The sequence below is a fragment of the Chionomys nivalis genome, chromosome 10 (genome assembly GCF_950005125.1).
Source record: "Chionomys nivalis chromosome 10, mChiNiv1.1, whole genome shotgun sequence".
Classification (NCBI taxonomy): Eukaryota; Metazoa; Chordata; class Mammalia; order Rodentia; family Cricetidae; genus Chionomys; species Chionomys nivalis.
Genome location: NC_080095.1, coordinates 53,088,896 through 53,115,272, shown reverse-complemented (window position 1 = coordinate 53,115,272; position 26,377 = coordinate 53,088,896). Strand labels below are relative to the sequence as shown.

Here is a 26,377-nt window from a genome sequence, read left to right as displayed (position 1 = left end):
TGGGACACCAGTAAGGCCATCCTAGACTGAGGACTGCAGGGAACTGGAGCTACTGCTTTGGCCTGTGTGGCCAAGTTCCTTGTCCTACTCATCCAAACATACTCACATTTCCAGCCCACCATGCTACTGTAGAAGTCCAACCTGTATGAACTACTTGGGCAAGTCCTGGGGTTCCAGGAAGTGGTCAGGTCCCTCTTCTGGTTCCTGGGACTTATCAGGTTTTGATGTACACCAGGGGTCTCTGCCCTGGCACAACAGGATGGACACCATGACTCACACCCTGGTGAAAAGGGAGGTGAAATAATCATCATCAAATCCCAGGCAGAACCACCAAGAAATGTGGGATTCTGAACAAAGAGACAGGACACGAAGGCATCTTCGGTTAAACAGTTTTTATTTGTGGTTGCACAGATTGAACTGAACTGTTTACAGCCTTTTGCATGATATTTGTTTCTTTGCCTCCCATATGTGGCAACATATAATTTCATTGGCTATTTTAAAACCACAGGAGACTCTGAAAGAGCTAGACTGTAGAGGAAGCAAGGGCTAATGTACAAGTCACACACAGGTATTTTGGCAGAGACCACAGGGTGGTCTCCCTGTGCTTCCTCCAAGCTCTACGGGAAGGCAAGCTAGCACGTGCTAAGAATAAGTGACTGTCGAGTGCTCAGCTTTGACAGCACATTCACAGAAGAGGCAGAAGGAATGTAAGTGCCAGAGGAAGCCAAGAGAGAATGGAACACTGACCTGGCTGTTGTACCTTTGAACTCATGATAGCTCCGATTATCTGAATTCAGTATCTGAACAGGATTGGGTCTGTCAACATTCTGTTAAGGGAGAGGGTCGTGTGGGGTCTAGTTCCTCCCTGAGTATTTATAAAGAGTTAACACCTGACAGAGGGAGAAACATTTTCTTCAGGAGTGTACAGTCACCGGTAGGGTGCCCATATACTTGTCAGCAAAGCCAAGGAAACTTACTGAATGGGAGAGGGCAAATGCTCCATAGGATTCTCGTGTGCAGCTGAGTCTTACAACTCTGACATCACAGGCCTCCTAACTTTCCTGACCTTGTCTTTTGCCAGGCATCCTTTCCCAACTGGTCTACCATCTGAAACAGCTTTTCTCAATCACTCTTGCTCACAATCTTCCATTTAACTAGCCCTAGGTCCTGCTTGCTTAAAGGAATGTTTTTTCAGTGTCTCTAGAGCTGACTGTATACTGAACCTCTACTGATCTTTCTTTCACCAGGAGCCATTATTTAAATCTTTAAAAATAACCAGCTGGGTATGATGGTGCACGCCTTTCATCCCAGCACTCAGAACAGTTCCAGGAGAACTTTGGAGAAATGTCATTAAATAACCCATATCTGCTTTAATCCCTACCCTGCAATATGCTGTCATTCTAGTTCGAATTACCTGTGAGTGAAAACTCTCATTCATGTGGTCATAAAACCAACAGCAAAGTCCAACAGGGCAAAAGATCATCCATGTAGATTCTAGAAGGAATGCTTTAAAATTACCAACAATAGCACCCATTCTGACTTTTGAGCCTAGAGCCTTGTGTATGCCAGGTAAAGCACTCTTACAATTAATACTGACATCCCTGGTGCCCAAAATAAAAGTCTGATTAAAATTATGTAATCCCTTCCAAACTCAATCTTTTGGGAAGCAGCTCTATTCAACCCAGTTGAATCAAATCTACTTCTCAACATATACCGATGTTTCTACAAATAAACTGTCTTCCAAAAAGTTACACAAGTACACACACGCATACACATATAACATGGCCAACCTCATTCACTTAAAGATGAAGTAAAATTACAAACCAGAACCAGAACTTTTCAGCACAAGTAACAAATCCTAGGTCTTCTAGAGCCGAAGCACCTGCGTTCTCCCCACAAAAGTCAGGGTCATTCTGAAAGACAAAGATTGCATTTTGAGCATGTTTCACTTTTGACCCAGAACATACACTGTTATTTTAAAAATTATTTTGCCTATGAACTCTCTTCAACAATACAAACTTTCTACATCATGCTATTTTAAATGAAGAGTAAAAGAATCAAGCAAAACACACAATGTTCAGTGTCCTGTGATAAAAATATTAATTGAAAGTGGAAGCAAGGAATAACGGGGTATGCACAGGAATAGTTCCCACTACTTTGGATGCCGTGGCAGGAGGTCTTCTGAGCCCTAGAATTTTGAGACTGGCCTCAGAAAAAAGTGAAACCCTATCGCAATTAAAAAAACAAAACCAAAAACCAAACAAACAAACAAAAAAACCAGCAACTGTAACGACCTAAGTGGGCAAACAATAACTAAATATCCAGGGCCGAGGAGATGATTTTGCAGGAAGGGGCTGCTAAGCCTGATGACCGAGATTGAGCCTTGGCGCCTACAAGAATGGAGATGGAGAGAACCCACCCTCCCAAAGCTGTCCTCTGACCACCCAGATACTATGGCACATGCACACCATTCCCTGAAATAAATTCTTAAAAAGCATAAAAGCGTTCAGTAAGAATACCACACAGGGCAGCTAATTACATTCTCACTGGAGTCTCTAAATGGCTTTCAAATCAGTTTATCCAGAGTTATTTCATTTACACATGACACAATAATCCGGTAAAGGTCTAGGGGCAAGCATGTTGATACATTCTTTTGTTTTTGTTTCTGAGTCAAGATCTCATTAGGTAGCCTAGAATGGCCTCACGCCCTAGTCTCCAAAGTGCTGGAACTACAGGGTTGCATTACCAGGCCCAGCTGATATATTCTTAACTGGGTTTCTCCATCTTCATACTGTGTGTGAAGTGTATGACTGTGAGAACACGAAGCACCAAGGTACAAAAAAATGATGTCAGGGGTCTTTTGTATCACTGTCTACTGTGTGTGAGAGACAGGCTTTCTGACTAGAACTTTAAGCTCACTGACTGGCTACACTGGCAGGCCACCAAGGCCTCAGGGATCATCCTGCCTAGTCACTGAGCAATGGAGTTACATGCATGTTCAACACACAGCTCTGTATGCACACTGGGGATCTGAACTAAGGTTCTCATGCTTGTCCCGTATCACTCACCCACTAGGCCATCTTCCCCAGCCTCTAATCCATATAGTATTAACAATCAAAAAACCATTTAAATTGTAAGATTAAAAATCTGATCAAGAGAGGATGTGAAAACATTTTCAGAATTACCGTTACATACAGTATCTTATTGTTCCATATATTTTGTATACAAATATACATACAATTCATGTTTATTACACATGTACTAGGTACAAAATAATCAAGAGCGATTAATACAGCTGTTACCCCCAGCAAACAGCTAATGAGTGTCAAGAAAGTGGGTGAGAGCCGGGCGGTGGTGGCGCATGCCTTTAATCCCAGCACTCGGGAGGCAGAGGCAGGTAGATCTCTGTGAGTTCGAGGCCTGCCTGGTCTACAAGAGGTAGTTCCGGGACGGGCACCAAAGCTACAGAGAAACCCTGTTTCGAAAAACCAACCCCCCCCTCAAAAAAAAAACAAAAACAAAAAAGAAAGTGGATGAGAAGTATGTTAATGGTCCTATAAGGCTAACAGAGCCCAGAGGTGAACCTAATGTTTGTGGGGAAACATTAAGGAAGCCTCTAAAGTAGTAACTAGTTTTTGTATACCCTGTCAGTAGCAAAATATTTGAATGCAATAACACCTCATGTACTGTAAAATAAAAAATTAGAAACTTTTAGAGATTATTCTTATGGTCCAAGAAATAATTTCCAGTTTACTGTTTGTACAGCATGAAGATTATGACATTTGTAGAGATAACAACTGCAGAACTAGCTAGTAGGGAAGCTGAGATGGGAAAGACTTCTGGGTCTAGCAGTACTGGGCCAGCTCAGGGAACAGAGGGAAACCTGGCCTAAGTAGGGAGGAATAAACAGAAGACTGCAGAGATTTTTTTGAGTTCTCACTTCTGAAAATCTACTCCAAAGAAGAGCCAGGGTTGTCAAAACCAAGAAGCCTCAAAATTTTAGCCATTGCTATTAGTTTTTAGGCATTAACATTTTGTAAAACTCAAGGCTTCTCACTAGCTACCACAGAAAAAGAAACAGGAAAGCTCTCACAAATCAAGGTGCATCAGCTGACAGAACGTCTCACTAGAAGTCACCCGCCTGTCATGCTGCCCATGGGCCTGCATCCAGTCCCAGCACAAGCAAAACTTTAAGGCATGATTCATCTATCCCAGATATCCATGGAATGTGCTTTATAGGCAAACTACTTCTGAGGTTCCTAACTTTTTTCTTAATAAAAAGTAACAAGACGAACACAACTGTATCTTTAAGAATAAAATCATTAAGAAAAAAAAAAACATTCCGAATCCTATGAATACAGAATAAACTTTAATAATTTGGTGGAGAAACTACAAGAGATTTTTACTTTACTTATCATTAATTTTCAAATGCACAAGAAGTAAATCATGTATCTCTAAAACTGAATAGCGGAATTATCTGTGGGTGATTACCACCAGGGAGGATCAGAAGTACAAAACAGAATAACCACAACAGAAAACCAAAACCTTCACTCCTAAACACTCACTAATAGGACCTTTTTCAAAAGACTTTTCAAGAGAATATTCAGATTCTGACTTAAAGCCCTGAATGTTTTAAAGTCCATTTATAATAGCTGGGCAGTGATGTGGTTAGGCTGAGGCAGGGAGATCAGGTCAAGGTCATTCTTGGCTACGTGGCTACTTCAAGGCCATGGCAAGATCCAGACCAGTTTGGACTACCGAAATCTTGTCTCAAAAAAACCAAAGTTCAGAAAGAACACCAGGAAAGGATGAACCTAAATACCTAGGATGGCTTTATCTCTGGATTTCATTCTGGTCTAACATCAGGAAGCTATATTAAACCAACTCGTTTGAAAGCCTGAACTAACAAAACCTTCCAACAACCACTCCTATTGTACATTTTTGTGGTAGTCTACAGAAAACCTTCTCAGCACATCCGCTTTCTCAATTCACAAAAATTCAATATATATTAATACTCACTCACCTGTGGTACTCTGGGTTGTCACGGAGGTGTCTGTTGTCTTCAGCATAACTCTAGAAGAACAGAAATCCTCAATGAATTGGTTACTCGCTCTAGTTTTGAACATCACCAAAAACAAGCAGTAAGACTTAAAACAGTCACGACTAGGGCACTTAGGAAAACGACCGAAATACACTTGACAGCTTTAATAAATCTGAGAAAAATGGGTCATCAATAAAAAGTTGATCTGGCTTTAGTTAAGATGTCCTTTATCGGTCAAATTTAGTGTGGTTAACATTTTAGTATACAAGTTATTACTAGTAATCCCAACAGTTAAATTTTTGTCTCATTTAACCAGACAAGGTGCTGACGAGTAAGTCCACGTCTGTGGAGTCGGGAGAATCCTTTCATCTAAGAAAATTTCGGTCCTTCCAGAACCACTATTACTCAAAAAAATAAATAAATAAATACCCCCCCCCAAAAAAAACCCCACAAAACCAAAAACCCATAGCAAAGGGCTCATGTAGTGACAAGAGGCGCGTGTCGCTGCAGCAGCAGCGTCTGTCCTGGCAGGTACATTCCTTAGCATTCCCAAAGCCAGAGCTTCCACGTTTCCTCATAGTTTCAGAGTTGGAGGAAATACCTTTACCCCCCACGCAGGACGTTTCTAGAAACCACACCTCCTTCGTCTCAACCAGGGAGGCTGCCCTTGGGCCCCTGGTGACTAAAGACCGCGTGTCAGTTTTCAAACACATTTCAAAGGGAGGAAAAGCTTGTTCCGGGGGACGATGTCGGTCAACTTCGCCACCCGGAGAAACGGGGCGCAAAGGATCGGCTCAGAAAGCCACACGTGTGCCCCCGGCCTCGCCCCCTTCCTCCACCCCCCATCCCCGCTGCACCGCCGGACAGATGCTCCCATGGCTGCCCTCATTTCCGGTGCTCCCGGAGCTGCGCCACCCCCGAAGCCACCGGACACCCTGGAACCTTCAACAGACCTTTCGGAGGGCTTCGCAGCTCCATCACGCTTCGCTAGGCGTTGTTCTGGAGCGAATGGTAAGCCGGGGCCGTAGAGACACAAACCTACCGGACAGAGTCCGCTTCCTCGCCTCCAGACACAGAAAATGGGATAGAGCTGCGGCCGCTGCTGCCGGGACAAAATGGCGCCGGGAAACCGGCTAAGCGCAGGCGCCTAGGGAAGACTCGGCTCCGCCCCCGAGCTAAACCCTGGCTGCAGTTCTGGATTCCGTTTCCATGGGACACGCCACCGCCCAATCCTCGTGCGGAACTGCTCTTCCTGACCCCTCTGTTCTCCAATCAGTGCTCAGTCAAGCACATCCGGAGTCGGCTCTTCCAATCACTTTTCCGGACTCTCTTACTCAATCCCCTTTCCTCCAATAACGTGAGCGTCCGGACCCAGCCAATCAGAAGTGGACGATGTCCTACCTGCTGTTTTCCGCACCAATCATGGAAGTTTCACAGCCATATCCAATGAGAAAGGCAGACAGCGAGCTCCAATCCGAAGCTCTTCGGCGTCATGAGCAGCCAATAGGAGTTCGTGTAGAAGCGAGTCTGCTCAACAGCTTGTTATTTGGTGGATTGTGGCAGTAAATCGGGGCGAGTGGGGAACCCGGCGCAGGAACTGCCGCTGCGGCCGGGAGCGGTGCTTCCCGGACGGGGGCCCACGGCGGTCGGTAGGGCGGCGGACTGGAGAGCTGACAGCGCGCTGCACTCGCAGTAGGTGGGTGGGCAACGGGGCAGCGGGGGCCGCTGAATGGGCGAAGCGGCGGGAGCAGCTGCTGCCGTGATGGGGTCCCGGTGCAGTTGGGAGCTCCGCAGGCGGGGAGGGGGATGCAGGGCGGGCCGTGCCCGGAGTACTGGGCAGCGATCGGGTTCGGGAGCCGAGGCGGCAACTGCGGACACCGCCGCCTCGCTCGCCTCCCCGGGAAAATGGCTGTGGGGCTGGCCGCGCCGCTAAGTTTGCTCCAGTAGGAGCGGGCTGCCGGGGGGAACCGGCCCCCCAACTCCGCTGCGTGTCCTCGGCGGGGAACCGCGGCTGGACTGTGGGGGCTCGGGGCCCGCGCCTCTCCGGGGCTCTACAAAAAAGTTGAGGCGGGCGCGGGAGGAGGCGGCCGCTGCGGCGGTGCGGCTCGCTCCCCTCCCACACCCTGTCCGGCCGCCTCCCCGCCCCGCGCCTCCCCCGCCGGGTCCCCCCGCGCGGGCCGCCGCACGCAGGCCGCCGCCTCTGCCCCCCGGGTGAAGGAGCGCTTCTCCTTCCTGACACGGTGCAGCGCGGAGGCAGGAGAGCAATGGCGCCGTGACACTCCGTTGCCGCCGCCGCGGGCCGGGCCGGGGCGGGCCAAGGGGGCCGAGCGGCGGAGGCGGGGCGCGCGCTAGAGTCGGGGCCCGGCAGGGCGCGGACTCGCGAGGCCGGGGCGCGGGGTTCCGAGTGGCCGGCGAGGCGGGGGCGCGGTGGGCTGTCCGGCGGCGCAGGGGCGGGACACGCTGCCCTTTGGCGCGCGTGGGGCTGTGCTCCCTGCCCGCTGCGCAGTGGCCGCCCGACGGGGGTCTGCCCCCGGGCCGCGGTACTCTGCCCCTCCCCGCCGGCATTTGTTTACTTTCTTTCCCTGTCGCACCCCGCCTTGGACTTATCCTTTGCCTCTCTTTTGCCTGCCTGGGCTCTAGGGACCGGGAAGAGAACTCGTGGAAGCTGGAACCCCACAGGTCACCAGTCAAGATGAAGGTAAGTGGAGCCAACTCTTCGCAGCCGTGTGCCCTGGACGATGTCAGTCGCGAGGCGGCTGTTGTGGAATGGCAGCTTTTTGTGAACTCGAAATTGATTTCTCTACTAAGCAGCACTTTCAGGAAAATGACGTGTGAATGGGTGGTGTGTGTGTGTGTGTGTGTGTGTGTGTGTGTGTGTGTGTGTAAATGCAGGCAGTTCAGCCCTCTCTTTAGCAGTTAGCACTTTGGAAAAGGTCGGTGCAGCCTTTTCGATTCACAAACACTTCCTGTGTTGGCAGCACCTTTCTAGAAGTAAAGCTTTTGTCCTGCTTTGGTTTCTTGGAGTCTTTTTGTTTTGCTCTTGCTTTCTTTAAAAAAAAAAAAAAAATACTTCCCCCTTTCCACAGCCAGTGCCATTTTCTAAAAGAAATGATGTGTATTTTGAGTAAGGGAGATAGTTCTGGATATTTCTTCTTCAGATAAGGTAAACTCAGGTGATGACTGTGTTTAACCTGATTAGTTCAGTCTTCATAGTATACCTCGTAAAACATGCATTCCATGGATAATTTTTTGAAGCATCCTAGTCTTACAAACGTCGCTGTCTGCTTGTTTAAAGGGAAAGGAAGCTTTCCTAACATTAGGGTTCTGTGGCCCTTGGCTGTTTCTGGGCAGATACTTACTTGCCAAAAAGTATTCCTCTTTAGTTTGTATTCTTTTTAAGTGGACTGACGTCTCAAAGTTCATGATCTATGTTGTTCTTACTGTTCTGTGTGCATATGTATGTTACATATAGGAAATATGTAGTTGTTTTTGTCTTTATTGGAGACTGTCCTGTAGCCCAGGCTGGCATGGAACTCGTGAGCCTCCTGCCTCTCTCCAAGGACTGGAATGACAGGCATACACAACATACCTGATTGTTAAAGTATGTTACTTTGTGAAATTCTCAAACTTTCTCTCATTCTCTTGTTTTGGAGAGACAGAACTTCCTTTATTATTGCTTGAGAAAATGAAAAATTGTTTCTGACTTAAAAATATTTGGCTAAAGTCTACGTTGATTTTTTTTTTGCACTTACAATTTTAATTGAACTGTGTAAATACATACAGCTTTTGAAATTGGTAAAATGACAGCCCAAGATAGCAGTCATCTTTCACTGTGAAGGAATTGGAAATAGAGGTTTCTCATATGTTTCAATGTAGAATTCTGATCATGATCAGTTTTTTGTAAGTGGGTGTTTCTTACTAAAATCTCCTTTTTAAGTATATTGAGAAGATTAATATTGTAAACTGGGTATGGTTATAGTCTTATAGCTATCAGTTTATAAATTCATTTATTAGTTGAATTCAGACTTAAGCGTTTCAGAAAGATTGACAACCTTCAGCCTGTGCATTTTCTGGAAGAGTTTGCTTGCTCTGTTGTCTGTAGAGATACACTGTATCAAAAGATACTGCCTTAGCCAGGCTTGGTGGCCCTGGCTTGTCCCCAGATTTAGGAGTTAGAGACAGCCTGCCCCTTGTCTCAAAAGCAAGCAAAAAAAGATGTCGCATTCATGAAGTTGTCTCATTGAATGTTTAATTATGTGTTTGTTAATATTAATTTTATAGCAATATTTCTTTTAAAACAGAATTACCTGGAAGCCCCAAATTAATAAAATTTATGAGACTTTTAATATAAATACATTCCTTTTGTTTTCTTATCTTTCTGTTTCCTATATATTAAATTGTAACATTTTGCAAAACATCTTATATCTGAAAAAAATCATTTTTTTTTCCTACCAGCAGTTTCCAAGTACAACTTTAAACATTTTACAGCATCTGGAAATGAATATATAAAATGAAATAGAGTTAATAAGGTGTCTGCTTTAGGAGTATTCCCTGAATTACCACTGTTACTATGCAAGTAGTTTTAATGTTCTAGTGACTTTAAATGTAGACCCTTTGATGCTGTTGGCAGGTGGGATAAGGGAGAACAGTAGTGACATCAGGATTTCCATTCTTTCCTCAGGCGGCAGATGAGCCTGCCTACCTGACAGTGGGAACTGACGTCAGTGCCAAGTACCGAGGAGCCTTCTGTGAGGCGAAGATCAAGACTGTGAAAAGGCTGGTGAAAGTCAAGGTAAAACGCTGCAGACTCTTGAGACAGCCAAAACTTTCGTTGTTGTTGTCCCTAGAAAATAGACAGGTTTATTTGGTGTGCTGCGAGTGACAGAAGGCTGGGCTCCTGTCGAGAGTCACTCCTGTCATGCAGCAGTTTCTTTAAGGACATTGAAGAGATTGCCAGGGAGAGATTGCATTTCATCAGTCTTTCTGTTGAATCAGTGCTGTGAGCAAGCGCCATTATATACTGAACTTACAAAGTGTATTGAGAATTGAAAAATAAAGGCCTCAAACTGAGAATTGATTCCATAATATCAAAACACAAGCCTGTGTTGTCTGAATTGTTCCTGTTTGTGGTAATGTACTTATGCATTGGTCTCTCCCTTTTCTTAATCAGTGACAGTTTCAGTGATTAGGAAGAACAGTGTAGTAAAATTATGTTTTCAAGATAATGTTCAAAATAATTCCAGGAGTTGAGGGTATGTGTGTGTCTCTCTGTCTATCTGTTGGTCTGTCTGTGCCATTTTCAGACAAATTCTGGTGATCATCTTGCCTTTGCCTCCTGAATACTAATGAGCCACGATGAGCCACTATGCCTGGCCAAAAGGTTGATTTTTTAAGACCAGACCACAAAAGTTAATGTATTCCTCTGTATATTTTGGAAATACAGAAGGAAATGTAGAGAAGGACAGGTGAATAAATACCTGCAATTTTTCAGAAATCTGTTAACATATTTTGTTTTTCTGTAGAAAATTTTCCAATCTATATTTTTTACTTTTTTGAGGTGGGGTCTTAGGTAGCCCAGAATGACCTCAAACTCCCTAAGTATCTGGGAATGACTTTGAACTTGATCCTCTTGCTTCCACCCTCAAGAATTAGAGGCATAAGGTACCACACCTGGTTTTTATGGTGCCGAGAATAGAACTCACATCCTCACTCATGCCAAGCTACCTTTACCACCTGAGCAACATCCCCAGTCTGTTGTTCTCAGTGCCCTTCTAATGGAAATCCAAGAATATCTGTGTGTATATAAATATTTTCAGCATTCTAGAGCCATAAAATATAGTTTAAGAAAGTCCTTGCTAGCACTCCAAATACTTTATTTTATTTCTTAGAGATTTATTTCTTATGTATAAAGTGTTCTGCCTGCATGCCAGAGGAGGGCACCAAATCTCATTACGTGGTGTGAGCTACCATGTGATTGCTAGGAATTGAACTCAGGACCTTTGGAAGAGCAGCTGGAGTTTTTAACCTCTGAGCCATCTCTCCAGCCCCCAAATATTTTCTGTAGGCTTCCATATTCTGTTGTAACGGTCATAACATTATTGTTACTGTTACTGTATCATGTATTACAGTTTGTTCTATTCAGTTACATCTCTGCTTTCTTATCAGAGTTAAATACCATAAGAAGCACAAGACATCTTAAGAGTTTCTGCTCCTGATTCTTACAGTAGTACTTCGTATCTTGTGATCACTCAGTTTGTTGAGTGTGTGAGTGAATGAATGGTTGAACGAATGAATGAGCCAGAACATTGATTCTCCAATTGTGGCTCCTAGCGCTGGAGCATTAGTCCTCCTAGGAACTCGTTTACGATGCAGATTCTCAGGACTGTATCTCAAAGCTTCTGAGTGGAACCATCTGCAGGTAGTTTCTGCCCAACCTTAAGAGTTGGGAACATGACTGCTTCTTGCAGGCAACAGACCCTGCTATAGATCCGCTATCAAGCTAGTTCCAGTGCCATTTGATCTTTATTTCTTCTTCATTTCCTAAAGCCTTTTAACTATGTAACCCATAAAATTGGACACTGAATATTTGAGAATCTTTGACAGTTTTAACCTTTAAAAAAATTATTGTGACTCTCAGTTTATCTAAAATAATTCAGTGATTGTTTTAGGAAGGCTCATAATGCACTTGTTACCTAGAATTTGAGTTACTCGGGGAATTGCTCTGCTGTGACGTTTCCTTGTACATTTGATAGCCATGAGGAGCAAGAGTGTTGGAAAGGAATGCTTATTAGTGACTGAATTGCTTCTGTGTATCGTAAGAAGTTTGTTTTGTTTTGTTTGTTTTTTGAGACAGGGTTTTTCAGTGTGTAGTTCTGACTATCCTAGAACTCACTCTATAGACCAGGCTGGACTCAAACTCACAGACAGAGATCTGCCTGCCTCTCTTAGTCTCCCATGTACTGTGATTAAAGGCATGCAACACAGGCCTAACCTCATAAGGCTTAAGGACCATGAGAGCTGTTTTTAAGTAGGCAATAAAAAGTGAAGGGTTTTAAAAATATTTTGTGACAATCAAAACCTTTTATGACTTGATAAAATACACTAGAAGAAGTTTTACATCTTTGTAGTATCACTGGGTTATAAATCTATAGTTTGTTCATTTGGCAAGCAGTTATTAAATGGCTGTAATATGCACTGACACTTGCTGACTACCAGGGGGATAGTAATGAAAGAGGGCTCCAGCCCTCAAGGAGCTCACAGTTAATGAGAAAGAAAATAAACATAAATACAAGACACTGTAATAACTGTTACGCCAGAGGTAACCACAGGGTATTAAGGAGGCATCTGCAGTGTTACTACAGAGGCATTGTTTAAAAAGTAACTGAGATTGTTTTGTTTTCCAGGTGTTGTTGAAACAGGATAATACAACACAGTTGGTGCAAGATGACCAAGTAAAGGGTCCCTTAAGAGTACGTATGTCGAACAGTTCAGAATCAGAAATAATGAACAACAGGCAAATGCCATAGTTTAGTAAACTTTTCATTTGTACATACACTTATGTTTTTATATAAATGTTTAATCAGAAAGCAAAATACAAACGATATAATAGTGTAAATTATGATACTACAATGATCGTATCTTTTAAGAGCATCAGACATAGCTGGATAACTTATTTATTTAATTTGTTTTTGTTTTGTTTTTAGTATGGTCTCGTAGCCCAGGCTGTCCTAACCCTCTGTAGCACAGACCTCTGCTTCCTGAGTGCTGGGATTGCAGGTGTATAACACTGTGCTTGGCTGACAGAGCAATTTCATACGTATGTTAGGATATGCTTTTGCTTACCTTTTGGTTTGAGATCATGGACTGATTACAAGCATACATATGCATATATAGTTTGTTTGTTTTGAGACAGGGTCACACTCTATAGCCCTGATTAGCCTGGTACTCAGTCTGTAGAACAGACTGGACTTGAACTCACAGAGAGATCTACCTGTGGGGGTGTGCTGCATGCTCAGCTTGAATATATTCCTTTGTGTTTTTTTGTTTTGTTTTGTTTTTTACATTGTTGCAATATTTAAGAAGAAGCTTGTGACATGCCATATATCATAAACTTTTCTTATTTACCAGATAAAATATGCTTGTTTTATTATTCAGTTCATTGAATAGCTATATTGTGTTTTCCATCCATTTCTGACTGTTTATGTAGTGAGTTTTTGTTATGTCAAAGTACCACTTTTGTTAATAACCTGAAATACAGAGGTCTGGAAGCTGAATGAAGGTTAACTGGTCCGTCCCCTCCCCCCCCCCAACTGAACCCTTTATCTAAAAGGTTTCTAGATATAAGTGTTGAATTCCATACTCAATATTTTGGTGAAAGAAAAGAAAGTATTTTTATTGTCTTATGATTTGACATTTGTTATAGTTAAGCTTATTGAAGATTATACAATATGGTGAACAAACTCTGAAGTAAGATTTTTAGTCAGGATTTGAATCCTAGATTCTGCAAATTATCTTTTTAATTTGTAAAATACAAGCATCAAGTCTCTTATTTACACTAAAGAATTTGGCTCAGATTACGTAATAAAGATATGAGTATCTTAACTGTTAATTCTCCTTTATTCTAGCTTATGCGCTTATCAAAAGTTTCTTGCTCATGTAGTTGGTGGGAATGGTTTGATCTGTGTGTTTAAATCTTGTAAGAAAATTTGGGTTTCCTGTTTTAGGTCGGAGCTATTGTTGAAACAAGGACATCTGATGGATCCTTCCAGGAAGCTATTATCAGCAAGTTGACAGATGCTAGTTGGTATACCGTGGGTAAGGAGTAACTTTTCACATGGCGTTCACTGGAGGCGTGCATACCTCTTCCTTATACATACACTGATGTGTGTGTTGGCATGCTTTCCCGTGAACTTACTGCATATAGCTAGCTAAAATTGTAGTGATGTTCAGCTGGGGACACTTAGATAGCTTGGGCATTTATACTTTTTATCTAAGAGTATTTCTGTTGTGGCCTACTTGGACCTTCCAGAAAGTCCGATGTTTTTCATTCCATGAGACAGTATTATAGTGTTATTTCTGTAATTGTGGTCAGGACTGAACAGAAGTCACTGCCACTTGTCACACTGAAGATGATGTAGGTGTTAGAGCAGAATGTGAAGGTGTAAGGAGGTCTGCTAGACAATCATGCCTAGTGCTCGTAGCCTTGTGTTTGATCTGTACAATGGATTCTCCTACTGTTTTGTTTGTTTGTTTGTTTTTTTTTTTTTGGATTTTTCGAGACAGGGTTTCTCCGTAGCTTTTGGTTTCTGTCCTGGAACTAGCTCTTGTAGACCAGGCTGGTCTCGAACTCACAGAGATCCGCCTGCCTCTGCCTCCCGAGTGCTGGGATTAAAGGCGTGCGCCACCACTGCCCGGCTCTCCTACTGTTAATGTGAGTTCATTTATCTGTCTGTGTGTAAACTTTTGCTGCTTTATAAAACGTTAGTGAGGGGATGGCAAGGAGACTAGATGGTTAAGAGCACAGGCTGCTCTTCCAGAGGTCCCAAGTTCAATTCCCAGCACCCGCATGGCAGCTCACAGTTGTCTTTGGATCTGATGCCCTCTTCTGAGGTGCAGGTGTACATGCAAACAAAGCACAGAGAAAATACATTAAAATAAGTTAGTGAGCCGGGAGTGGTGGCTAATGGCCAGTGTTCAGAAGCTGGGCCAGATGGGTTTTTGTGATTGGAAGGCCAGCCTGGTCTACATAGTGAGTTTCAGTTCAGGCAAGGCTACATAGTGAGACCCTATGAGTATGATGGTTCATTCCTGTAATCCCAGCACTCAAGAGGCAAGAAGATCTGGATTTGGAGGCAGTTCTTGGATACATACTGAGTTGGAAACCAACCTGGGGTACATGAGACCCTGTCTCAAAACAGAACTAAAATCTTTCAGTGAGAAGCAACAGGTGTCACAATACCATGTAAACGAAAACTTAGAAGTTGCCTTGAAGTACTGAGGTTTACTGAGTGGACTAGCTGTAGTGGTGTTTCTAGACTCTCAGTACTCTGGGAGTAAGCACGTAGGTGGACTGTACCCAAGATGTTTACACGAACACCCATAACCTTGCTGGTTCTTAAATTTCTAGCTTGGTGTAGTATTATAGTGTTATAGTTTCCTTACCTAGTTAGATACATTTTTTTAGTTTAATTAATTTACTCTTTCCAAGTACTTTTTTCAAAGGTTTTAATTCTTCTTTGGCTTACCAAACATGGTGGTTCATGTATTGTAATTCTCAAGTTTTTCATTGCACTGAGTTGTTAGTATTAATAGATTTTTGTTTTGTTTAGGTTTGGTTATTGGTTTTTCGAGACAGGGTTTCTTTGTAGCTATGGAGCCTGTCTTGAAACTCACTCTGTAGCCGAGGCAGGCCTTGACCTCACAGAGATGCGCCTGTCTCTGCCTCCTGAGTGGTAGGATTAAATGCTTGCGTCACCACCACCCAGTGTTATTGATAGTTTTTAAGGATTTAAAAACTGCAGTTCCTACTGACTGTGAGAGATGAAGTTGATAAATCTGTGCTATAGTAAGCAAGGCACTAATGGAGGCTAGAGGATTGGTAGATGCAGAGTTAGTGTGAGATTATATGATAAGTACTCAGATCCTGATCAGTCCCCTGTGGCGCTCATTGTCAAGCCTTACCAATGCTCTGTGGAATCAATTCCTGCACATTTTCACATTTCCTGCTTTTGCATTCCAGCATAACCATTGAATTATGAGTCTGTCTTCCTCTACTTGAATAGCATTTTGTCATTTCTAGAGAAGTCAGTAGTGAACATTATTTACTGTGCTCTTCTGTGCTGGATAATTACTCAAAGCACTTAAAGCCAGCTTGCATATGGTTGAGATACCAAAGCATATCTAAGTATATGTAAGAGTCAACTGGTTCTTATCTAAAAATAGAAAATGAGAACCCCCAGACCTCTTAAGTTCAACAGGTCTAGGGATAGCAATGCCAGCTTTCTTTTTATTAACACGCTGGATGATTCTGCTGCACGTAGTACATGTATGGAAAACATGCTATATGGGCCAGTGAGATGGCTCAGTGCGCAGAAGTGGTCCACACAGGAAAGCCTGACAGCTGAATTGGAATGATTGTCAGAACTTCTTAGGTAGTGCAAGAAAGCTAACCCTTCAAAATATTCTCTCTTCCCCTGCTTGTGCTGTGGCTGTACACACACACATACACAAACACACACACACACCACTAATAAATAAATTTTATAGGGCTGAGAGAATGACCTACTACTCTACCAAAGGACCTGAGTTCAGTTCCCAGCACCCTTGTTGGGCAGCTCGTAACTGGTTGTAACTAGCGGTAGGGATATTGAGTGCCTCTGGTCTCCATGGGTGACTGCACTCACATGCACACACCCCTCCCACACACAGATAAATAATAAAAATATATCTTTAATAAAGTAAGTCTTACAAAGAAGAGGGGGAGGAAGGAAAAAAGAAAGAGAAAGACAGACCATATAAGCAGAAACACTTATTTTGGGGAAAAATGAAAAATCATTGGGAGGACCTGAATCCCAGTTCAGTGATAGAGTACTGATCTACAAGGGCATGACTTTGAGACTCTACTATAAGAACCGAGCAAAAATTATTAACTTATATGCATAAATGAGATTGCTCTGTCAGTGTTTAAGGTTTTGAAAGTCAGTATCCACTTACGTGCACTCAAAGTACCACCCCACTGTAAATAAGGCCTTAAAGGGATGTGGCCAGGAAAGGCTGATAAGAGGACAATGAGGAAATTACAATTATAAAAGATGGCTAAATAAGTGTGTGTGATCTCTCACAGGTCATAAACTTACTCTTTGTGTGTCAGAGTGTATTCAAAGGAGCATTTTCTACTTATTGAGTTTTATTGTTTTTTCCTCAGATTTTCTTTATTTAAATTTCTTTTTTTTAAAAAAATATTTATTTATTTATTATGTATACAATATTATGTCTGTGTGTATGTCTGCAGGCCAGAAGAGGGCACCGGACCCCATTACAGATGGTTGTGAGCCACCATGTGGTTGCTGGGAATTGAACTCAGGACCTTTGGAAGAGCAGGCAATGTTCTTAACCTCTGAGCCATCTCTCCAGCCCTTTATTTAAATTTCTAAAAAAGTATTTTAGTATCTTAGAAAACTGCATGACTCACTTTAGAAGGCCTGTGACCTTCTTTGACCTCCAAAGGTATCTGAAGTTACACAGAACCATTGAGAGTGGAGCAGAAGATCACACCTGGCCTTCTGTTGTGATCAGATAGGGGTTAGGGTCAGTCATGCTATAAGGTTACCGTCCTAATCAATGATAGTAGATCTGTAGTGTGATATAGGTAATTCTCTTGTCATAGCTGAATAACAAGTTTGGATGAGATTATGGGGCTGGATGTGGCTCAGTGGAGAATAATTGCTTATCAAGGCCCTGAGTTTGATCCCCAGTATTACCTCTCTGCTAGGTGGATTCTTTATATGACGAGTTTTGTTGTTGTAATTTTGTTTTTGGTTTTAGTTTTTTGGGTTGTTTTTAGTCTTAATAGCACCGTGTTTTCTTTCCTTTCCTTTTCTTTTCCATTTTTTTTCTTTTTCGAGACAGGGTTTCTCTTTTGGATAGTCCTGATGGTAGTGGAACTCACTCTGTAGACCAGGCTGGCCTCGAACTCACAGAGATTCTCTGCCTCTGCATCCTGAGTGCTAGGATTAAAGTCATGCACCACCACCACCTTGTTTTCTAATATTGAACTGTATATAGTCTCAGCTCATCTGTTGATTCTCAGACTGGAGAAATGGCTCAGAGTTTAAGAGCACTGACTGCTCTTCCAGAGGACCCAAGTTCAAGTCCCAGCAACCACATGGTGGCTCACAACCATCTAGAATGAGATTTGATCCCTCTTGTAGCATGCAGGTAGAACACTATATACTAAATAAATAAACAAATCTAAAATAAGACAAAACAAAACCAGAGTCTCATTGTGTAGTCCAGGCTGGCCTAAAACTCAAAATCCCGGTGTTTTGTTTGTTTCTGGGGAAGGTTAGAACTATTTCTCACCAGCTGTGATGGCTCATGTGTAGTACTTGGGAAGCTGAAGCGGGATGCTCTCTTCCTCCCCTCCGATAGTTTCCTTCTGTTTTCTTGTTATCCACAGTCCACCACCTTCTTTTTCTGCCTTCCCTTAAGCTCCCCTCTTCCCCTCTCGTCGATCTCTTTATAGTTTCATCACACATACACATGCACATTATATATATTTGGAGTCTAGGTTTCGTCCATATATAAGAGAAAAAATACAGTATTTGTCTTTCTGGCATATTTCCCTTAACATAATCACTTCTAGTTCCATCCATTTAACCTATAGGTTTCATTATTTCAATTTTCTTTATGATTATGTGAAATCCTGTTGTCCGTGTACCACATTTTAGTACACCTAGGCTGTCTAATTTCCTGGCTTAAGTGACTGTTCCGCAGTGAGGATGGATGTGCCAAGTGGCTCTCTGGTATGTTGGCTTAAATCCCTCCAGGTCCAGGAGTGACACAGCTGGATTACTGGGTAGTTCCCTTTCAGTTTCTCTGACTTCCATAGTGGCTGAACGAGTTTGTTCTCTCCACCCTCATTCTCCTCCCAGTGCCTAAAGGTTCTTCTTTCCCTGTGTGCTTTCCAGAATTTGTTAGTTTGTTTAAGATGACAGCCATTCTGACTGGGCTGAGATAGAGTCTCAAAGCAGATTTAATCCACATTTCCCTGATGGCTGAGGGTACTGAATATTTCCCAACTATTTCTTGTCTGTTTGTAGTTTTTTTTCATAACATTCTACTCAGTTCAGTAGCTCATTTATTGAATGGATGATTTGGTTTTTGCTTTTGTTTAATTTTTGCAGTTTTTTATATATTGTAGATATTAATCCCCTGTCTGGTATATAGTTGGAAAGACTTTCTTTCTTTACTAGGCTCTGTCTTCACAGTATGATACTATTCTTGGCTGTGTAGAGGCTTAACTTTATGTAAACCATCCTGATAGTTCTTGGGATTATTTCTTGTCCTGTACCTGTAAATTGAAGTGTCTGGTCTATATCTTCCTCTAGTACTTTCCAGGCTTATATTGATTTATTTGTACAGTGAAATGAGCCAATTTTTATTCTTTGATGTAGAGATAGTTTTTTGAGTATCGTTTTTTGAAGCGGGCGTCTTTTTTCCAAGGTTTATTTTTGACACGCTTGTCAAAAATTCAGTGTCTACTTGTGGCAATATTTTTGGGTCCTCTATTCTCTTTCTTTCGTTTACATGTCTTTTTTTTTTTCTAATGTGCTGTTTTTGTTACTGTGGCCCTGGAGTATTGTCTGGTATCAGATGCTGTGATACCTCCAGTGTTGTTCTTTTTGTTTAAGATTGTTTTGGGTATTTGAGGTCTTTTGTGCTTCAGTATCAATTTTTGGATTCTTTTTATGGTTCTGTGATGAATGCTACAATAGTTTTTTTTTTTAAATTATTTTTATTTTATATACATTGGTATTTTGCCTACATAAGTGTTGTGTGAGGGTGTCAGATCTTGGAGTTACAGTTGTGAGCTGCCCTGTGGGTGCTGAGAATTGAACCCAGGTCCTCTGGAAGAACAGTCAGTACTCTTAACCACTTAGCCATCTCTCTGGCCCTGAATATTACTGTAATTTTCGTGGTGATTGCGTTGAGTCTAAAGTTACTTTGAACAATACAGGCATGTTCACAACATTCTGCCAATCCATGAGCGTGAGAGGTCTCCGCACCTTCTAGTTCCCTCCAGTGTCTTCTGTCACCGTTCTGACACTTTCATTGTGGAGGTCCCTCACCTCTTTGTTTAGGTTTATCTTTGTGTTGTATGCTGTTTTTATCAGATTTTTTTCCAAATCTTTTTCTCAGTAAGTTCATTATTGATCTGTAGAAAAGCTAATGATTTCTGTGCATTGATTTCATATCTAGCTGCAATGCTGAAGGCATTCATGAGGTCTAGGAGTTCTTTTAAATGACAAGTCTTAAGCGATTTGGAGAACAAACTTCAAGACATTACTAACTTCAGTTTGTTTATTCGTTTATTTATTTGGAATGTGTACCAGCCGTGTGGGTACACATATGTCACAGTGGACATGTGGAAGTCAAAGGACTTCTTTTGGAACTTGGTTCTTTCTTACTGTGTGGATCTCAGTAATCCCACTCACGTCAGCTTGGTGACAGTTGCTTTAAATCTCTGAGCAGCCTTGCCTACCCTTCATTGCCTGCCTGATCTACTAAATTACAGTAGTTGAGATAATTTGTCTGTCGTGAACACAGACATGTAGAGCCAATAGAATAGAGCAGAGAGCTCAGAAATAAACCCAGGTATTTGTGCAATAGTCGTATTTGGAAAAAGAACCATGAACATAACAATGTCTTCAGTCAATGTTTTGAGAATATACCCATGAAGAATGGAACTAGACCATCACATCATACCACATATGAAGAGCAACAGATTTAAAGTTAAGATCTGCCTGCTATTACACCATCACTCATTAAGTCCTTGTGAGAAGCTGAAGTGGGACTAGCTGAGCTCAGACTTGACTGTGATGGAAAGTTGATGAATCCAGCGCCTCAGTAGACATTTTTCAAAGTAAAAGTACAGCAAATGCAACCGTGCTCTAAACCCAGCAGTTGTCATCCTGTGGGGCACAACTCCAGAAGACCATCAGAGGACACAGATATTTACGTTACGATTCCCACAGTAGCACAGTTACAGTTATGAAGTAGCAAGGAAAGTAATTTTATGGTTGTGGCCACCACAACATAAGGAACTGTATTAAAGTGTCGCATCATTAGGAAGGCTGAGAATCACTGCTCTAGATAATGACAGTTAATGATGGAATACATTTTAAAAATTTGTATTTTGATATATGTATTTGTGAGTTTATATGCGTCTTGTGCATGCAGGCGCCCATAGAGGCTAGGAAAGAGTATCAGATCCCCTGGAGACAGGAGTTGTACGTTTGTGAACTACTCCATAGATGCTGGGGTCCTCTGTAGGAATAGCTAATGCCTCTTACCTGCTGAGCCATCTCCAGCCTCCGATGTCTGTGGATGTTTATTATTTCTTCATGTGTCAGAGTTTAGTCTGAGACAAGCCTTTCAGAAACTCTTCTAAGTTTTCACAGGGGATGACCCCGCTTTGTATGTTATTGTCCCTGAATACCTCCAGTGGAACCAGATACAGAGTTAGAAGACAATGCTATTGGTGATCCTAGTTTTGTGTTAGCCTAGACTAATGCATGTTTGAATCTGAGCTTTTAGCAAAAACGTTTTAAGAGAAACATGATCTTATAGAATAGAATAAATACAGAAAGGAAGAAAGTAATTTCGTATAGTTGTACGAAGAGGTTTGTGTTTTAAGCTGAGTATTATTATATGACACAAATTAAAAGATGCCAGGCGTGGTGGTACATGCCTTTAATCTCAGCATTTGGGAGGCAGAGGCAGATCCCTTTAACTTTCAGGCCAGCCTGATCTGCATAGTAATTGCTAGACCCCTCATCAAAACAAGTGAAAAGATAGCTTGATAAATAATCTAATGTTTATTATTGCAGAACAAAATACCGTAAAGTGAGTATAGCCCAATTATGCTGTATTTATGAAGTCTGTGGTGTGCAGTGATATTGCCGCCAATCATACTCATTCAGCTAAAGCAACTTTCATTCTGTATGCTCCTTTCGCAGTAGGTGGTCACCATTTAAAGCTTACGTAGGTGGGTATTCTGCCTGTATGTCTGTGTACCACATGTGCCCGATGTCCAAGGAGGTCAGAAGAGGGTGTCAGATCCCCTGGGATTGGAGTTAAGGTTGTAAACCTGTGTAGGTACTGGAACTTAAACCCTAATCCTTTGGAAAAGCAGCCAGTGCTCTTAGACACTAAGCCGTCTCTCCAATCCTCCATTTTATCTTTTGTACTGTGTGTTTGCTGTTCCTGTTGTGTGTTTAAATTTAAAGATACTTATGATTATGTTATTGAGGCCTGCAATTTTAGCACAGTAGTATGCTCGGCGTGTAGCCTGAGGGCAGTGACACATACTCCTAGGTGTGGCCAGCGGCATCCTCTGGGATGGTGATGATCTCACAGTGCTGCAGTCATTCTGCCATGTCTTTCTCAGGATACGCTCCCATGCCTAGTTGGTGCATGACTGCATATTGATCATTAAGGAAATTAGAGTCATCATGAGGTATCATCACATACTTGTTAGAATAGCTGTTACCACAAAGACAAGACATATGGGTAAGAATGTGGAGCAAAGGGAGCCTTTCCTAGAGTATAATTAGTAAAATCACTGTGGAAAACAGTATAGAGGTTCCTCAAAAAGCTAAAACTTGAACTTTTCTTTTTTAAGGCAAGGTCTCTCTGTGTAACCCAGGCTAGCTCTAACTCACAGTCCTTCTGTCTCAGCCTTCTGAGTACTTGGGACTATATGCATGTGCAAAGGACAACACTTGACTACAAAATAACCTTCTATCCATCCAGAAATCCCATTTCTGTATTCGTATCTAAAGAAATATGAAGCCAATGCATCAAAGGCCTTTTGTATTCCTATATTTACTGTGGCTCCCCACCCTCCCAGTGGAGTGATGGAGTTAACGTAGGTATCCATCAGTGGGTGACTAGATAGGATGTGATCTGTGTGATCTGTTGCCATGGAATACTGCTCAGTCTTTTTTTTTTTTTTTAAAGATTTATTTATTTATTATGTATACAGTGTTCTGTCTGCATGTATGCCACCAGACCAGAAGAGGGCACCAGATCTCATTATAGATGGTTGTGAACCACCATGTGGTTGCTGGGAATTGAACTCAGGGCCTCTGGAAGAGCAGGCAGTGCTCTTAACCTCTGAGCCATCTCTCCAGCCCGCTGCTCAGTCTTAATAAGATTGGAAAGTCTTCCACTTGGCAACTGTAGACGAACCTGGGGACATCGTGCTAACAGAAATAAACTCAACAGAAAATCAAATACTACACCATCTCCTTTGTACGTAGAATCTGGAAAAGTCAAACTCAGAAAAAGCAGAATAAAGGGACAAGGACAGGGAGGGTTGAGGTAGGCTGAGGGTTGGAGGTGTTAGTAAAATGATGCAGATTTCAGTTAAGCGGAATGAAGGGACCAGGACAGGGAGGGTTGAGGTAGGCTGAGGGTTGGAGCTGTTAGTCAAATGATGCAGATTTCAGTTAAGCAGAATTGGGTGGTGTGGTGTGATGTGTGATCCTGGCATTCAAGGCAAAGGTGGGGGTGGGATTTTTTAAGTCAGGCAAGTGTGGGCTACATGGCAAGGGGCAAGTAAAACAAACGGGCTGAGGAGGGGAATAAATCAAAGAGGTGTTGGCTAGTTAATAACAGTGCGCTGAGATGGATTTTAAATGTTCTCACCACAAAAAAATGTGAGCTAATATACGTGCTAACATGTTAGCTTGTACACATGTATTTAAAACATGTTGTGTACTATAAATGTTTATAGTTTGATTTGTCAGCTAAGCAAATAAAAGTAAATGATATTTAAAGGAAATTGGTTTCACCTAAAGTAGATATATTTAAAGTTTTCATTTTGTAAAATATTTTGTTCTAACTACTGTATACATCTATACCAATAATTTTGCTTTTCTGAATTTTTGACTTCTTCCTTCCTTCCTTGTAACAAGCTTAGGAGCAATAGCCTTATGTGGAATGGGCCACCTAGGGCTGTGCATGTTCATTTTACTCTTCTTCCTGTGTCTTTGGGCCTTTTAATTACATTGTGGGTTATTACTTAACCTTCTGATTCTAAATTTATCTATAAAGAGAAGATAGTGATTCGTAGCATCCAGATGCTGTTTTGTGGATTAAGATGTGGTTGAAGTTTAGTAAATGATGGTCAGTTTTAATATCTTTGGGTAGATGACTGGCTTTAGATATTTTATTTTCTTACAGTATCAATCAGTTTTATGATAACAGGGAGACGGGTCTTCTATACTTAGTAGTATAATATATTGTATTACCATTGATTATCTATTTCCTTGAATTCTAGAAGATTGGTACTAGGTCTTATGTATTTGTTTGTGTTTGCATCATTTTGTCTATTTAGAATGATTAATATTGTCTTGAGTCTCATTTTTGCCATTTTTCTTTAAATAAGCTTCTGTATTTATTTTATATAGTAATCAGATTTAATAATTTGGGGCTGTTCAATGAATAATAAAATGCTCAATGAATTATACAAATGATGTTTTTAGCAGGTATCAACTGTTTCAGAACATGATTAAATCTTTATAGTTTTCACTTGCTATGCTATCTTGTAGTCTGAACTACAAAACAGTTCCTTAGAGAGAACATCTTATTTAATTATTATTGTTTGAGACATTGTTGCTGTGTAGCCCAGGCTGGCCTGGACATCAGCTTCCCAAGTGCTGGGATTACTCACACGTGGCTTTCCTGTCTCTGTGGTAGCTGGAGTGTCTTTCATGGTTTTCATGAAGGATATGTCAGGATTAGTAAATCCATTGTGTTGTTGTGCTCTCTATGGTTTTCAGAAAAAGTGCAAAGTTCACTAAAAGTGTAAAAAGGACTTGAGTGTAAAATACATTTGTATGGTTTGAATTAAGTCCGGGTCTCCTTATGTAGCTCTGACTACCCTGAAACTTACTGTATAGACTAGACTTATCTCATGTTCACGAAGCTCAGCCTGCTTTTACCTCATGAGTGCTGAATTAGAATCTTAAACTGTTTCTCTTTGTTTACTAGAAGGTTCTTGTGTAAGATGAAACAGTCCCCTTCCAAGAAATCCGTTTTGGGTCTGGAGAGATGCCTCTGTGGTTAAGAGCACTGGCTGCTCTTTCAGAGGACCAAAGTTTGAGTCCCAGCACTCATGGCTGCTCAGCTGTTTGTCAGCCTAGTCCGGTGGTTTCCATAGTTACCAGGCATAAATACAGTGAGTGCACAGACATATACATGCAGGCAAAACACCTATACACATAAAATACATAAAAGTTGTGGTGTCTGGCAAACGCCTTTAATCCCAACTCTAGGGAGGCAGAGACAGATGGATCTCTGTGAGTTCAAGGCCAACCTCATCTATAGTGCTAATCCCAGAACAGCTAGAGCAACACAAAGAAACTCTGTCTTAAAAAACCTAAAAGAAAAAGAAAGGAAAAATTAACAGAGTTTTCTACCCATAAAAATGGATATTTAAACAAAATGCATTTTCTCAAAAGTACAATTTTATTTCAAAGCAATTATTTATAAAAACAAGAATTATGGAAAACATTGTTGAAGTTTCTTCACTGGAACATTCTAGAATTTCCACTGATAAATGATAAAACACTGTGATGAATATTTTCATATATAAATTTGATGCCACTCGGTCTTTAAAATTTTTTCTTAGATTAATTTAATATATACAAGTACCTTGTTTACATGCATGTATGTGCACCATGCTTATGTCTGATGCCTGTGGTAAGCAGAGGCAGTGGATCTCTTGGACTTGGAATTATAGGTGCTTGTGACCCACTGTGTGGATACTGAGAACTGACCCTGGGTCCACCATAAGAGCAGCCAGTGATCTTAACCCCCGTCTCCCATATTGGTGCTGTAGCTTTACTCTTTCTCTTCGTACTTCATTCAGATGTGTGTCCGTTGTCATGAGAAGCGTAAAGGAAAACTGAAGTGTGTGTGTGTGTGTGTGTGTGTGTAGACCGGGTTTCACTGTGTAACTCTGGTTGTCCTGAATCTTCCTAAGGAGATCAAGCTGACTTCAAATTCACAGAAATCAATCAGCCTGCCTCTGCCTCCATCTGACTTGATTTTATTCTTTAAAATATCTTGTATATTGACAGAAATACATGCAGAATTATATTCTTTGGTTTATGGCACCAGGGATTGGAATTTTTCAAAGATTAGTGGTTCATTTGTTATACTTGATAATGCTGCACACATCGCCCTCGCTCATAGCCCTTACACATTAGGGATCAAACTCAGGGTCTTGTACCTCCTGCATAAGCAGTCTACCCTGAGCTGAGGGAAAGCTTGTATATTGTAATTTTGACACACATATTTTAGACAATAATGTGCAATGAATAAATAACAAAAGGTTTAATTTCCTTTTTAATTACTTGTGTCCTTTTCTTTTTTTTTTTTTTTTTTTTTTTTGGTTTTTCGAGACAGGGTTTCTCTGTGGTTTTGGAGCCTGTCCTGGAACTAGCTCTTGTAGACCAGGCTGGTCTCGAACTCCCAGAGATCCGCCTGCCTCTGCCTCCCAAGTGCTGGGATTAAAGGCGTGCGCCACCACCGCCCGGCCACTTG

At 41.8% G+C, this 26,377-nt stretch overlaps 1 protein-coding gene and 1 long non-coding RNA gene across 3 annotated transcripts in view; one reads left to right on the top strand and one right to left on the bottom strand.

Annotated features, from left to right (window-relative positions):
* Positions 1-405: 405 nt before the first annotated feature.
* Positions 406-6,237, bottom strand: LOC130882370 (uncharacterized). Its single transcript, XR_009057828.1, has 3 exons — positions 5,995-6,237; positions 5,024-5,073; positions 406-1,913 (listed from the first exon to the last, which is right to left on the bottom strand). It is a non-coding gene; the product is annotated as an uncharacterized LOC130882370 (long non-coding RNA).
* A 305-nt stretch (positions 6,238-6,542) lies between these two features.
* Positions 6,543-26,377, top strand: part of Arid4a (AT-rich interaction domain 4A) — a 72,353-nt gene continuing 52,518 nt past the window's right edge. For both annotated transcript variants that reach the window (XR_009057827.1, XM_057782344.1), the window contains exons 1-5: positions 6,543-6,737; positions 7,682-7,739; positions 9,723-9,833; positions 12,445-12,510; positions 13,765-13,855. Coding sequence is in view for 1 of the 2 variants with exons in the window: in XM_057782344.1 (XP_057638327.1) it covers positions 7,734-7,739; positions 9,723-9,833; positions 12,445-12,510; positions 13,765-13,855 (274 nt within the window). In the remaining variant the exon portion in view is untranslated. The remainder of the gene's footprint in view (positions 6,738-7,681; positions 7,740-9,722; positions 9,834-12,444; positions 12,511-13,764; positions 13,856-26,377) is intronic.